The following is a 15,882-nucleotide window of genomic DNA, read 5'->3' on the forward strand; positions in this document are numbered from 1 at the left end:
GCCTCCCTCCTCTCCCCCTGCTCTGGCATGTTCCTTTGTGCTGCTGCGTGTTCCATAGCCTGAACACGGCATCCGAGAGTGTTCAAAATCCAAAATTTTCTTTGTTGTTATTCTACCATTTCCTTACCACGCAGTTCTAGGGGAGGGCATGAAGGAGTCTTCTCTTTTCTTCTCAGACTGTTTTCCTGGGGGTTGTTAGTGTCAGGAAGTTGTCTTCATTTTACAGCCATTCAGCAAGTAACAAAACTGAGCTGAATCTCATTTCAGTTTCCTAAGACCAAGCTTTCCCAAAACAAAAATACACCGCCACTTCTTGGAGCACTTAACATCTGTAGTAGTTAAGCAGAGGACTGAAGCCCAGATTTCTGAAGATGCTTAGGTGATTGACTTGCCACTAGAACTGAATTGGACCTAAGTACCTGTAAATAGCTTTAAAAATGTGCCTGACTTTGAAGACCTCCCTCATCCATCACTCTTGGCAGTGGTCCCTTCAGAAGGGAAGTAAGGCACATCACCAAGGTCATGTAAAATACCTGTAGTTCTGCTTTCCAGAAACTGCACATATTAAGTGAATTGCTGCATTCTAGCATGGCTTTTCATGAATATATCTTCTGAAGCAGATTACTTGTATTCCCTAGAAGAAAAGAGCTCTTGCTTGCATGAAAGTAAATATTTAAGACAGACAACTTTTAAAAAGGATGCAAAATTATACTGTAAAAATACCCACCTTTATAATCTATTTTTTATTAAAACTGGGAAATAAAAGTAAAATTCACAGTTAAATTACTTTCTGCTGTTTCTAGGGGATACTCTTTGCATTTCAGTTGGTTTCACTTTGCTGTTCCTCTACCCATTTTCATTGCTGCTGTTCTAGACTTGCATAACCTTCAGGGAAAAATTTATTCCCACACATAAAACCTGTATGGATTTTACTTTTTTTTAATATTTAATAATATTTAACTGTGTGTTCGCCTTTGAATCACTTTCTTTTCCAGTGAATCCACAATGTTGGGCTAGTATTGACTGAGAAGAGAATGTGTTTGAAGGGGGGAGCCCTTCATATCTGTGCCAGGAATTCCTTCAGTGATACTATAAAACCAAGAGCAAGTGCACAGAAGACCGTTTGCTCTGTTCCTTAGGATGTAAAGAACAACCACTTGCAATGCTTCCATGTAATAAATGGCACAGGCTTTCTGAAGAATTGGTTAAACTGATTAAGTCGCATTTTAGTCATGCACAGTCGTGTCTTCAGTTTTAGGTTTGATGGGATTTTTTGGAAGGAGGATGAGGAATAAACCTTCAGCAATGCAATAAAAGAAAGTAAATGATTGTGTTGAAGAAACATTATTATTTGACGCACCATTCTGAATGACTGCCTTGTCTTTTAGATTTGTATTAAATGTCTGAAATATTTGAGCAAGTTACCCCTGTGTTCTTTAGTAAGTTTACTTTCAGTCCCTGCTTCCTACCCCCAGCTAAAGTGCATTCATCAAATTGCTGAGCTGGAAAGGTTTGTGATGAGTTCTTTGAGCTGTGTGTCTTCATCCCTGCATATCCCCCCTTCATCTTCATCTCATATTAAATAAAGCAAATTCCAAACAGATTAACTGTCAAACAGTTGTGTTCCATCTCTTCGATCTGCTTTTAGGTTTTTCAAAGGACAGTGTGCTGAGTAGGTAAGGAGATGTCATGGTCTTCTTCCGTCGATGTAGGAAGATAGCAGATATGATCGCCTGAAAAAGCTGAACTACACAGTGCAAGCATGGCTTTCGCCCAGTCGCACATTATGGCAGCTAGAAGGCATCAGCACAGTAGACTCATAATTGAAGTGGATGAGTACAGCTCCAACCCCACACAGGCTTTCACGTTCTACAACATTAACCAGGGACGTTTTCAGCCCCCACATGTGCAAATGTAAGTATTATAGTTTTGTTATTGCTTTAGCACAGCCTTCTGAATTGTTATTGCCTTGTCAATGTGGTATTTGATGGACCAGTCAAAAAGAATTCAAAAAGAACACTGTTTTCCTGCCTTTCTAATAATAATTACTATAATGATACAAAATCAGTCCATTTGGAAAGTATAAGTACTTTGTTAAAGGATGGGAGAAAGATCATTCCACTACCGTAACTTTAATACATAATACTTAGGTATTAAAAAGAGAAATAAACAACAAGCAGTGGTAATAAAATAAGAGATGCTACAAGGATGATACTTTCTGCAACCTTAATAATGTTTGCATTGTGCATTTACTTATTGATGTAAATAGCTGTTGAAAATACCAAGCCTGTATCTGTACAACACATACTGTTTGGTTAGTTATATTACAGCTACATACAAGGGAAAAAATCACATCAATAAATAAAATAGTGTGGGCACCCATCCGACAACTTACTTTCATACCGATGTGCTGAAGATGCCAAGTGCTTAAAGAGTAATTAAAATAATGTGTTTGTTTCTGACTTCTTATATAATGACAACATCAGTAAAATTAACTGCTTTAAATGATTTACTTGTAATGTAAAGTGGAGAATTATAATTACAAAATGAAACCTGCCATAAAGTTTAAAGCCAGAATGAGGAGCAAAACAGTGAAGCTATTACAAATAAATTAAGTATAAAATTCTACTGTAAAATAGTTTTATAGGGAATAAAAATGTCTGCACCATTTTATTGTGTTTATTAAAGAGAGAAGCAGCCTTATCTTTAGATCAGAAGGCCGGTTTTAATTTTTTAAAGGAAACATTTTTCCTTTAGGAAGACTGAATAAATAATCACCTCATTCACATTTTTGGTGTTTAATATGATGTGATAATTTACAAACATAGGCCATGATTTCTGCAGTTAAAAATCTCAGCAATTATGACTGGTTGAATGCTATGTATCGATTTAGTGAACGCTTACGTACATTGTTTGGCATAAATTAGATATTATATTAAAAAAATCTGAAGACTAACATATATACGAGGGTGGTGAGCAAAATTTTAGCTTATGATCTGTGTTGGGGGTTTTTAGGTACTATTGAAATACAAACAGTAAAATGAGTTGAGTGTTAGCACTGGGGAACATCTTTTGTTTATAGAGCTGGCAAATGGTAGCAAAAGTACAAACAAACAAGCGGGTTCAGAAATACTTTTACAAATGAAAATGCCAAATGCAGGTTGCTTTATTTGTTGAGGCTTAGCTATTCTTCGTCAATATTCAGACAGTTCTTGGGCACTCATGAATTTGTTCACTGGTCTTAAAAACTGAATGTTTTTTACTGGGCTGAAAATAAGTTATTTATTAGTATCCACTTGGTACTCAACAATATGCTGTTTAAACTTCTAACCAGTAACAAATCATATTACCAGAGGGCTTAGATAGTCAACTGCGTGATAGAAGTTCAGTACCTAAGCAAGCAGTTGAAAATAAGGTATCCTTAGAAAATGGTTCCTCAGAAGAGTTTAGCAATCTCTCATGAATGATTAATACTATTAAAGAAGCTTGTGCAAATAGAAGAACAGGCTAAATCAATTGAAACATTTACCACAATCTGACCTACTCTTTCTCCTGGTACAGAAATTGTAAATAAAGTTTCTGAATACCAGCAGGATTGCTTTTGCCTCCTACCAGTGAATAGAATAGTAACAAAGAAGGGAAAAGTAGACATAAAAAGTGTAACAAAAGCACCTTTTATTCACGTGATTGTTATGGGTGAAATCTTAGCCCTGCTTTAGTCCATGCAAGTTTTGTCATTAACTTCAGGGAGGTGAGGGCTTTGCCATGTCTTTGTGTATAGTTCAAAATACCTAGATTAGTGATGTTGCAGGCAATCATAAACAGATTTCACATAGACCTGTTAACATCTGAATTCATAGTAAACTACTTGAACCACAGGGGGTTTTTTTATGCGCCTTTTCTTCTGAATTCAGTCTTGCAGCTCTTCCTTGATCCTCTGTGGAGTTTTATATTTCTTGTTTTACTTCTTAGCACTCATAACATGCTGAAAGCCCTTTCCAGCTCCATCGTAGTCTGGCATCCCTGTGCTTGCGAGATGACTGGCTTGCCACTGACAAGAAGGGTGGTAAATTCTGCCAGTGTTTTCAAGTCCATCAGTCGTTTCTGGAAAGTTCCTGTTTTGCTCCTTTGTGAAACGACTGAAATCTAGCGTATAAACTAACCTCCGGCAGTGTTTTCGCTCTGAGATTTTTTAACTTTGCTTTTCAGTTTCTCTACAAGTTTTCATACTGGTTTAAAGAAAAGCATTTGCACAAAAATAATCAGCAGATCTTTATTCCTCTGCTCACGCTGCAAGCAGTGCATTGGGTGTTGGTGTGACAGCTGCTGTGGGAACGCGTTACACAAGAATATGAGGATCGAGGTTTCAGAAAATATTTCCAGTCATACATCTTAGATGCGTTTGTGAAACTTGACATATGTTTTTACCTATGTATGGCCTCGGTGTGTGCCTATCACTTCAATGTGAAAAATCTGCATTTCATTTATTTGGGTTTTTGTATTGATGCCTTTTTGCCATGAAAATTCTCTGGCCCATTGCACAGGATTTAAAAGTTACACATACCTCAGCAACCAGGAAAATGCTGCCCACATCTTCCCTGTCCCCATCCAAACTATAAGAAAAAGCCTGTGTATTATGTGCTGCATGGGTTGCCATGGTAAGTCTGTTGTTTTTTCCATTCAGCTTCAGAGAAGCAACATGTGAAATGCATGCTACTCCCCAACACCCAACTTACTGCTGTGCTGAGCTTTGAAAGATTTCTGAAGGGGAAGAAGCACCTGCTTTAAAGGCTACCCTACCATGAAAAGTCAAAAAGTGGTATTTAGACCAGTCCATATCTTTATGTTGTGCCAGGGTAGCATGCATAATTTAAAGCTGGCTTTCTAATACAACCTGTAACTCACTTTGGGAAGTGCTGGGCGGGGAGAGCAACAATCAGAAACCTGTTTACTGAACTGATATTTAACTGCAGCGAAAGCCAGGGCCAGCTCCTCGTCATTTTTATCCTAGTTCATGTTGTGGAGGAACTCCATGAACTCAATGCATTACCCTTCACATAGCTCGCACCTTATGGCAACCTCACTCACTGGTCTAGACCTCACCATTCACCATCCATACTCCTTTTCACCCCTGCTGCCTTCACGCAGCAGCCACGGAGCTTGCTCTGTGGCAGCTCTCTTCCCTCCAAAACAGAGACATTTTTAACATGCGATGGCAGTCGTGCAGCTGCGATGCTTGAGGTTGTGACCACCTATGCCTCACTCCCCCTGCAACTAACTCTCCTTTTTTCATCTGCCCGTGGTCCTCTCACAACATACACGCTCCCTCAGCCCTACACGCAGCGTTCGCAGCTGCTCTCTCTCAGGGTCCAAACATTCTACTCTTTGTCAGCCAAGTTTTACAATTTCCAGTACGCGCTTGCTTACATATCCCACTAGCATGTACGTACTGCTGGGCATTCGCTAGGTATGATTTGATCACAGCTGGTTTTACTCCTTACCTCATGTTTGGTTACTTTCTGCTCAAAAACTGGAACTTCAGAAAGATGACCACAAGGTACTTGTAATAAAAGGCTGTTTCTTCAGTACTGCTGTAAAAAACCCAACACTACTTCTTCCAAAAAAGGTATAGGAAAGACAGGTACAAAATAATTTGTTCATACTCTAGTTTTGTAGTTAATATTGTAGAAAATGTTAAGAACTTTTTCTGTATTTAACAGGATTTCAATGTTTTAGATTTATTCCTCACTCTCTCACTAATCTTGTGAAGTTGTCAAAACCCCTCAGTTTACCCGCCTATAAATTTCATAGAATTCTTTGACTTAGAGAAAAGATTGCATGATTAAAGATTATTATCTTATGTCTTTCAAGCAATAAAATGCCTTTTGAAAATTTACCCAGTAAACAGGAGTAGTAGTACTAATAGCAAAGATATCTTAACTTTTTTTTCTGAGTTTATTTATATAAAAGTAAGCTCCTGAATTGAAGCACAACCAACAAGGAATAGGAATATATATTACATACTGCAGCAGTGAACAAAACTAACTTTATTTGTCGTTTCAAAATAAATGTTGTAAAAGTAAAATAATTCATAACAATTCTGTTTATCTCTCTGGTTTCTAGTGACACAAATGTAACTCTTGCATCTCTGGCTTTTTGATTTTATTCCACCAGAATTCTCTAACTGGAATAGCAGATATGGTATAGCTGCATATAGATACATTTGGTTCTGTATATTCTAACAAAATACAGATAGAGGGTAAAAAGGTTGAGTTGAAAATAAGTATACCTCATATACCAGAGAGGTGTTCTCTGCTTTCCTCTTCTAAATCATAAGTAAGTCTCATCAAACTGGGTCAGATCTTTTTGTTTCCTCAGTTCTGAATATCGAGATTGGGCTCTGAACAATGCAGCCTCACCGGTCACGGCATCTGATTTCGTTTAGTATAATTAAACCCACAAAGTTGCCACATTTGTCCTGACAATAGTCAGGCTTGAATGTACATTTACAGCTGTTGTCAGGAGAGTTCTTATCTTGCTTTGCATTAATACACTGAAACATATCTCCAAAATGTGTTAATTAAATTTGCTGGAATTATATAACTTGCAGAAAAAAGTTAATAATTAGAAAAAATGTATTTAAATGTATTTATGTATCTAAAATAAATCTTTTCCCTGTGTACCATGTAATCATATTTAAACAATGAAATGGGATAGTACTATTCCTTTGAAACTGGCAATGCCTTTGATTTATTTGTAAGTATTTGTTTCAGAGTTACTGCCATAGTCCAATCTCTTTTCCTTAATCTCTTTAAATTAATCCATCCACCCAACAAATACTGAAAATGTTGTGATGTGAACATCAAGAATTTTTACACCTCCCATTAGTGTTAGGTTTGTTTTAATAAATCCCTTCCATCAGACAGATCTAGAAGCCTGTGTAATCTTTTGTAAAGGTAAAAAATAGTATTAGAATTGCAAAGTAGACACTAAGAAGTACATAAGTACTTTATAACCTTGTTATGATGCATTTCCTACAGGGTTGATCCGGTGCCCCATGATGCTCCCAAACCTCCAGGATATACACGATTTGTCTGTATTTCTGATACCCACTCAAGAACTGATCCCATCCAAATGCCATATGGAGATGTGTTAATACATGCTGGTGATTTTACTGAGCTGGGGCTTCCTAGTGAAGTAAAAAAATTCAACGAGTGGCTAGGTAGGTATTGAATTCTGTGTGGATTTGAAAGTAAATTTGTTTACTGATTGTATATGCCCCTTCTGCCTCCCAGTAAAAACCATCATGCACTCAGAAATGATGAATATTAGTTTACCTTTTACATTTGAGTGGCAGTGGGCAGGAATCAATTTTTTTTTTCTCTTTTTGCATTTTTCCAACTGCGCAAATAAGATTTGTGAGACTATTCATCTGTTCTGCCTTCACACTCTCAAGTGTACATTAAGCAACTTCTTGGTGTTAGCAACAATTTAAGTCAGTAGGCCTTTAATGATTTACATAAAACCTCTTACATACATTGTTATGGCTTTGCTTCCTCACAAAAAAAGTTGTTGTGACTGAAAACATTTGTCTGTTTAACCCTGGAGGCTCATCGTTTGTTTTTTTTTATCTGAGGCTCAGCTGCACCACAGTGATGAATTCCAAACAAAGCAAAACGTGTGCCTGTGGTTGCTGTCTTGGATGTAGCAGACCAGATGTAGATGCCTTCTGTAGGCAACTGTTGGCATTGGTGACTGAAATTCTGTTCCACTGGGCAAGAGAGTGGTGATTTACATGTGCTTCTGCAATGTTTTGTATATGCTAAAAAAAATGACATTGAAAATTGGAAAGCATACACTGTATCCAGACAAAAACCCTGATCGGTATTGTTTCTGCAGCAGTGCAGATACCTTAATTTAGAATAAAAATGGATTTTGGATTCTGATACTTCATTATCAAAAAAAGGGTGAGAGGAAATGAAGGAGTTGGAGAGAGAAAGGACACAGTTTAAGGGTAAATGGATTTCAGTTTTTAGGTTCATTTTCTTTCCTGTAGTTGATATTTTTGCATTTTTCCTGTCTTTTTTTGCTACGTATTACAGCATTCCACACTGGGAAGGCACAAAGCAGACAGATGCATGTAGGCTGAAATGGAATAGAAAAAAAAGTCAGGACTTCACAATTTAAACAAGTATTTAGTAGCAAATAATTATCAGCAAGGCTGATAAATATTTATTTGAGCTTGGGAACCCAATAATATGCCCCAGATGGAACAATTGCAATGTTCTACGAGTATTGAGGTGGGGACAGCACGTGGAAGTAACACAGTCTGTTAATAGTGCCCTCACCTCTGTCTCTGTACCCGAATGGAACAGGTTGGTTGTAAAACAGAAAGCAAATTTTAATCCTATTTTGTAGGTCTCTACTATGTATTATAATAATGTACTGAAAATAGCATATAAAGATTATACAAACCATATGGTTATCCCTTGTGAATAATACCCATTTTATTTATCTACTGGTGTGGGAAGAAGAGTGCTTTGGGATATTGCTAGTGAGCAAGGATGGCGGCTACACACATTACTTGGTGCACAGTTTTTGTCTCCCTAGTTCTCCATCTGCCTCCCTGCTGGTCACAGCTGTACAGTGTTCTGAAGAAGTCCTTAAGCTGAAATCCTCTCAGTATGGTAGGGAGATTTCCCAAGGCATTTCTGTGATGGTCTTTTCATCATTTTTATTCCAAAAGAAGGCTTAATTTTCTGACTTTTCAGGCATACTTCCAATTCTGTGGTGGTGTGCGGCTTGGGAAAAGGTGATCTTTGTGGTTTAAGTTATGTTTTTGCAAGAGTATCTTTGAGATATGCAAATTTATCAAGTTAAAGGTTTTTTTGTTTCTTGGCAGTTTGAAAAAATGCAAAATTTAACTGAATTTTTTAATTCATTCTGGAAAATCCAGTAGAAAAATAATTTGAGGTCACTACATAGGTTTCATTTAGCTAGCATTTAAAGTTTTGTTCTGGTTCAAAATTGTAAACTTTTTTTTTAAATTACAATCGATGAGATTTCAAAATGGAAACTTTACTTATTTTTTAAAGTTTTTTTTGTTTTAAATGAACAATCTGTCAACTCTTGAATACCTTGAGTGTTTGCAAAGTAGTATAGTAAATGGTGGAATGGTTAAAAGTGTTCTCTTTGAGAAGAAGAAATTGCAAAAGTTTTTGCTGGTTGTCCATTTTGTTGTGAAAGGCACTAGTCTCCAACAGTTTTGATTTTTCTAGATAGCTGCTTCCAGTACCTGCCATGTTTTTGCAACTCCCACAGCCTACCCAACCTCCTTCTTCCTTGTCTAACATTTTAGTAGTTTCTTGAGAAAGTAATTGACAGACTCTGGCACGGACTTTTACCTTCACTGTCATTCTTAGCTGCTGCCACAAAATTGCCCTGTCCCTTCCTTCATACCATAGCACAGGGCTCACCTTCCCACTTAGTTATTTTGTTCTGTCAAATCTCTGTCTTCTGCCATTATTAGACTATAACTTTGTTTATGCCTTGGAATAAACACTAGAATATTTGTTTGTTACACCTTCCCTTGATCTCAGCTTCCTCTTAGGCACTAGATACATACCCTACTCCTGCTTTTGCACCGTATCTTTATGTCTAGCATTGATTCCTACCTTTTAGCTTTCTGTTCTGTCAAACCCTCTTGGGTCTGTGCCACTTTGGTTTATCAGCCTGTTTCATCTTTTCAAGAGGCCCTTCAGCAAGTTCAGATTTTATCTTTCTGTTCAACATAAAATTTCTGTGCCTGTCTGATGCAAAGTATATTTTACGTTAACATCATTAACTTCCAGGGACCTTATGGTTATATCAAGCACATGCTCAAGTGTGCTAATAGAGGCTTACTGAGTCATGCCCTAAAATATGTTCTCTCTTTTTTAGGCTAACTGTATGTGGGTACACAGAAAGGCCTGCACCAGCTCAGATAATCGTCTCTCCAGTCCAGTATTGTCTTTGGCTGTGGCCAGCAGCCAAGGTGCTCTGCTTTGTCTGTCCCTTAGTTACCTAGTTTTAGACTATTTATCCTCTGACCCCTAAAGCCCTCCACTTCATTTCATTTCACTTCGTTCTTTTTGGTAATTAGTTGTTTTCTTTCACTTTTCTTTTTCTCGAAGCCCCCTCCCCCCTTCCCAGGAAGGGATTTAAGGTTTTACTAGGGCTAGGTTGATGCCTAACTGTATGGAGGAGATTACATGCTGGTGATAGCTGGATGTGCATATTTTCTCAGCTTTCTCTGGTAGGCAGCCCAAGGACAACTTGAGCCACAGAATTACTTTGTGTTTAATATATAGATTTTTCTTCTCTGAGTTTTTTAATTGTCTTTTGGATCTATGCAAATTTTGAGTGCCGACACAATGTTGCATCAGAGTTCCACAATGTGATATGAATTGTGTGAAGAATTTTGCTTGATTTGAACCTGTCACCTCCTAGTTTCATTTGGTTTTTCCTAATACTGGAAGAGGCAAGTGAACAATTTCATTCTTCATTCTGCTTAAGAATTTATAGGCTCTTTCCATATCTACCCTTAAGATATTTTTCAGGCCGAAGACTGTTTAGAAGTCCTTAAATGCCTTTGATCATCTGTGTCACTCTTTGTACCTCTTTGTTCCATATCCTTTTAAAAATGGTGAGACCAGAACTGCACATGATCTGAGTACACCACAGATTTATCCCCTGGCATAATAAAATTTCCTAGTTTGTTCTCTTTTCCTTTCTAGTGTTGTGGATTATTCTGTTTTTATTTTTGTCTGCGACTGAACAATGAGATGGCGTTTTCATAAAATTGCCTATTATAACTCTATGAACTCTTTCCTGAAAGGTAATATCTAGTTCAGAACCCATCAGTGTGTATCTGTAGTCGGTATATTTTTTCCAGCACTTGAATTATTCTGCATAAAATTATATTCAGTTTCATCTGTTCTCTTATTGCCCAGTCATGCAGTATCATGATGTACTTTTGCAAGTCAGATTTCTGTTTTGCTACTCTTATTCAGGGCAGCTTAGAAAAAGAAGGGAAAAAGGGATAGAAAGTCAGTTTATAAAGCTTGCCAATGGTGCCAACCTGGTCATTTCCCTCCCTTTTTTCCCCAAATTGACCTTTCTCCTGTTTTTATATTTCATCTTTTCCTTTTTTTACCTAGTTTCTTCTCTGACTGTATTTTTTTCTTCCAAATTTGAAAATCCCATTTTGGAGAATCAGAAAAAATGAAGTACAAAATACGTATTACAGTAGGGCCAAATGGAAGGCCATGAGGCCAGTGAAACTTTCTGATGACATTATAAGGGTGCATGGTATGACAGCTTTGAGCATATGCTAATTTTCCAGTATGTCCAGGAGATTTTAATGACACCACTGTAAACAGCTGAAAATAATTTGGGGGAATTGTTTCTAAATCCATGGACCTGTTGGAGCGGGTCCAGAGGAGGGCCACGAAAACCATCAGGAGGGCTGGAGCACCCCTCCTGTGAGGAAAGGCTGAGAGGGTTGGGGTTGTTCAGCCTGGGGAAGAGGAGGCTCTGGGGAGACCTAATTGCAGCCTTTCAATATATAAAGGAGGCTTATAAGAAAGATGCAGAAAGACTTTTTACCAGGGCCTGTAGTGACAGGACAAGGGGCAGCAATTTTAAACTGAAAGGGTAGATTTAGACTGGATATAAGGACATAATTTTTTACAATGAAGGTGGTGAGACACTGGAACAGGTTGCCCAGAGAGGTTGTGGATGTCGCATCATTGAAATTGTTCAAAGTCAGGTTGGATGGGGCCTTGAGCAACCTGATCTAGTGAAAAACGTCCCTGCCCATGGCAGGGCGGGGGGGGACTAGATGATCTTTAAAGGTCCCTTCCAACCCAAACTGTTCTATGATTCTATGTAATCAAGGGTAGATAAGGCAGATTATATCATGAGATATATCAAGCTCACTATGCGCTGTAGCTGTCCTTGTCCTCAGCTTTTTCATTATTTTTGTTTTGGTATTTATTCCCTACCTGCATATAAATCAAAAGTGTTGTAGGACAAATACAAAGACACATGTCCTACTTTAGTGCACTCATCAAATAATGACTCCAAAACCATCTCTATTTTTTATATCCCATATTGTTGGCACTGGAAATTGCCTGCTTGGCTCAGCTGCTCTTGTAATTCCCTTTGCTCAAGTCTGTAATATCATTTCCAAATTGTGTATGCTCCAGGACCCACTGTCACTTTGAGCTTGTGGGTTACTTTCCTGGAAATTTAACTAAATAGCCAATCTGTGATAGAAGCTGCAACACATACTTCCATATTCTCTCTGAGAATTATCTTCTGTGCATGGATTGGAAAGATTACTTAAACTAACACATTTTATAATATCTATTGTTTCACTGTGTTTGCTTGAGTTTTCCAATGTCAAAGACAGTCTTCCTATTTGAAATTCACATTCGAGCTAAAGTTGAAATAAAAAAATAGAAGGTGGCTTTGCACTGTAGTGGAAAACAATAATCAGCTCTTCAGAGCATTTGTCCTAAAAATGTTAATCTTACTTGCATATCGTACACACACACACAAAAAAGGATTAAATTATTTGACATGCACTTCAGGAATTAACCTGGGCAGCAGATTCAGCTCAAAAGATATTTTATTTCACACTAAAAATATTGTAGAGTGAAGATGCCTTCCCAGCTATAGTAACTAGCACTACTAGAATCACCTGTTTCTAGTATTAGATTGTAGAACAAAATCAGATAATTTTGGTCAATAAACATCATCTCTACTTTGAAGTTCTTGATAAAAAATAAAAGATCTTCAGAAAAGCCTGAAACAGTAGGCTTAGCTTTACTTTTGCTTTACTGTTCAATCTTGCAAAATGATGGTAGTTATTTTTCTTCCTCTGTTAACAGGTATTTTATATTTTTAGGTTCAATAATACTCACATTTAAAACAGATTAAAATTGTGTTGAAGAAGAAAGAAAATCAGCTTCAGAGCAGCAAAAGAAATTAGAATTTATAAATTGTAGTCATGCCATTTTGACCATCGGTAATTACACTATTTTTATGTTAATGTAGAAACCCCTTGAAAGAAGTATTTAAGCACTAATTATCTATTTACAAAAGAATGGCTTTGGAAATGCAGTGAAAAACATTGAGCTGTGTAGGGATTTAGAACAGATGTCATTTTTAAAAGACTGGGCATACTAAAGAAGTGTTGGTTTATATTGCATTTCTTAAATGTGTGATGGCTCAGATCGGTTTGTACATCTAAGGCTCAGACGGTACAGCACAGCAAAGTGCACTGCAGCACACTCTTCCAGTATTTCTCCAGTTCTGGGGAGTTAGTATGTCCTGAAGACTTTTGAACATTAAACTGGCTGCCAGAGTCTCGGGGAATATTTAAGCTACATCCCTGTGTTGGGAAGATGACCCAGAACAACTGTTTTCCAGGTACGCCTCCCATGCTAGTGGTGAGAAGCTGTAGAAGCTATAGGAGTGGTAGGTGCTAAAGGATTTTTCCTTCATTCCCTCCTTCCAAACATATGGATGCTTTGGGGGGATTTCTTGTACTTTGGACTAATACCAAGGTTGCTTCTTTTCACTGATGGAGTGGAAAGTAGCCAAACTTCAAGATTCTGAGTCTCTGAGATGACTCACCTAAAAACGTGCTGTGATTTTCTAAATATTGAGTTCCCTGACCCCCCAAAATAAGCAAGTGAGTAAAAATACCCAGTCTTATTCCAGACTAGCAGACAAGTGTAGCTTTAGGAAGGCGGTGTGGCCCAGAAGTGCAGATAGCAACCAGGGAACTGAAAGATCTGGAATATGATTCTGTGAACTGTCATTGCCTCTGGCAGAGATATTTGAAAGAGCCTGAGGAAGACAGGCAACCAAACTCTAGTTAGTCCTCTTCAGATTTGACAGCCTCTTTATCGTTCCCCCTTGTAAAATTGTGAAAATGATGCTTGATCCACCTACCACATGAACGTGTTGGAGGATTAATTATTCTCAGTACAGCACTTTGAACAGCTATTGCAAAGCACTATACACAAACATTAAACATTGTTATTAGTGCTGTGCACCTCGTACGGTGACATGACACACAGCTCTTTGTAGTCTTCCCTTCCAGAAGGTGACAAGTGGGAGATGCTGAAAGCACCTTTGTGGAATCTGAAGACCTGAATAGGAATCTGTATCAGTGTGCAGAGAGATCCATGTAGGAAGTCTAAAGTATTTTTTAATTGTTACTTTTTAACACAGTTCTCTATCTCCTTTGCTTTCATTGTTCCCAGATACATGTTGTAAACCAAAACTAGTATATTCTGAAGGACGGAAAAGCTGTTGTAGAAATTTATCTCCTCAGAAAGGTATATTATTTAAGACTACAACTATTCCAGAAAGCAAAAAGGAAAAAATATTTATGAAAATGGACTCTGTGGCTTATGTAGTTGGGGACTTTCAAACCATTAATTGCCACGATCTAAGGGGACATACCAAAGGAAGGTTCAGCCTAGGCAGACCTTGCAGCTGTACAATTTTCTGGGTGTCTGTTACTGACCACTAGTGGACAGGAGGTACAGAGCTACATAATCTTTTGGTTTGAGTCACTACAGCTACTCTAATGTCCTAGTTTGCAGCATGCACTGGGTTGGTTCTGTGTAATTACAGGGTAATTAAATAAACCCAGGGTAAGAGGAAGCCACTTTTCCTTTAGAAGTAATTTGGGCCAATTATTATACATGTGTGCGGGTGCGTATAAAACAGTATATCAAAGAGCCCAAGTTGGACTATTATCAGATATTTTTTAGTTTGGTTTGCCTTTATCTATTTATTTTAAGAAATCCTGTTTTGCAAATGTGAGCAGTATAGTATATGTTTGCTGTTTTAGTGTTTGATATAATTACTGGCTTTTACAACGCAAGAATGTCTAGAGCTAGCAGGTTACAGATGACTTAGGAGGGAGTGTTCATTTACAATGTTATTCCAGATTACACACCATACAAAAAGTATGTTAATGTGAATTTCCCAGACATCAGCCCCAGTGTTTAAACACAGAACTGTCAAAGAGATGCTAAAAAAGCAATCTGAGACAGTTATGCAGTCTTTTTACTATATCACTCACTGCTGTATTCTAAAAGGTTGAAATGAGAGGGAAAAAAGCATTAAGTGGGCACTTATATGATTGTCGCTGCTTTTAATGAATACTAAAAATTCTGCTTAGTACAATACCAGGAGAGAAGCAAAGCACATCTGCTTGTATAAGTTTGCATTTATCTTCGTGAAGTTGCAAGTTGATAACAATTGTAAGCTGCAAAGGAGGTCACTGGTTGATAAAGATGCCTAACCTCTTAGTACAAGAGGAGCCTGGAGTATAAACATCATGCATTTGCTTTTGAATTATTTGCAGTGTTGATCTAATTTACGGAGAAGACGACCTGCTGATAGAACAGGGTGAACCTTTAAGCACACAGAATTCTACTTAGAACAAACTCAGATGCAGAGAAATAGCAAACAAAGGCACATTGTTCAGTGCTTTGCATTATGCAGTTTTGTAGTTCAAGTAATGGTTCCCCAGCATTTCAAGTTATTTTGTAAAAATTATGTTCACCATAAAAAGGACCTACTGTAGTTTAGAAGTTAAGAATTGCTGTAATAATTTTGTAATTGGTGCATAAACATGCAAAAAATTAGATAGTCACTTGATTCTCTTAATTAGTAATCTACAGTAATGAAAGGAATAAACAAAGATGTTACTAGCTAAACAATATATATACTCTTATACACGTTATATTACCAGAACTACGATCAGATTCTTATACTAAGCAAACAAAGGCTAAGAAACTTTCTGAGGAGGGT

The 15,882-nt window shown here is 37.5% G+C and overlaps 1 protein-coding gene across 1 annotated transcript in view; it reads left to right on the forward strand.

Annotated features, from left to right (window-relative positions):
• Window positions 1–1,648: 1,648 nt before the first annotated feature.
• The window catches only part of MPPED1 (metallophosphoesterase domain containing 1), a 49,683-nt gene continuing 35,449 nt past the window's right edge, over window positions 1,649–15,882 (forward strand). Inside the window, exons 1-2 of the mRNA XM_010563587.1 lie at window positions 1,649–1,914; window positions 7,041–7,222. Of these exons, the coding sequence (XP_010561889.1) occupies window positions 1,763–1,914; window positions 7,041–7,222 (334 nt within the window). The 5' untranslated portion in view covers window positions 1,649–1,762. The remainder of the gene's footprint in view (window positions 1,915–7,040; window positions 7,223–15,882) is intronic.

Source organism: Haliaeetus leucocephalus, unplaced genomic scaffold, assembly GCF_000737465.1.
Source record: "Haliaeetus leucocephalus isolate CR32 unplaced genomic scaffold, Haliaeetus_leucocephalus-4.0 Scaffold170, whole genome shotgun sequence".
Classification (NCBI taxonomy): Eukaryota; Metazoa; Chordata; class Aves; order Accipitriformes; family Accipitridae; genus Haliaeetus; species Haliaeetus leucocephalus.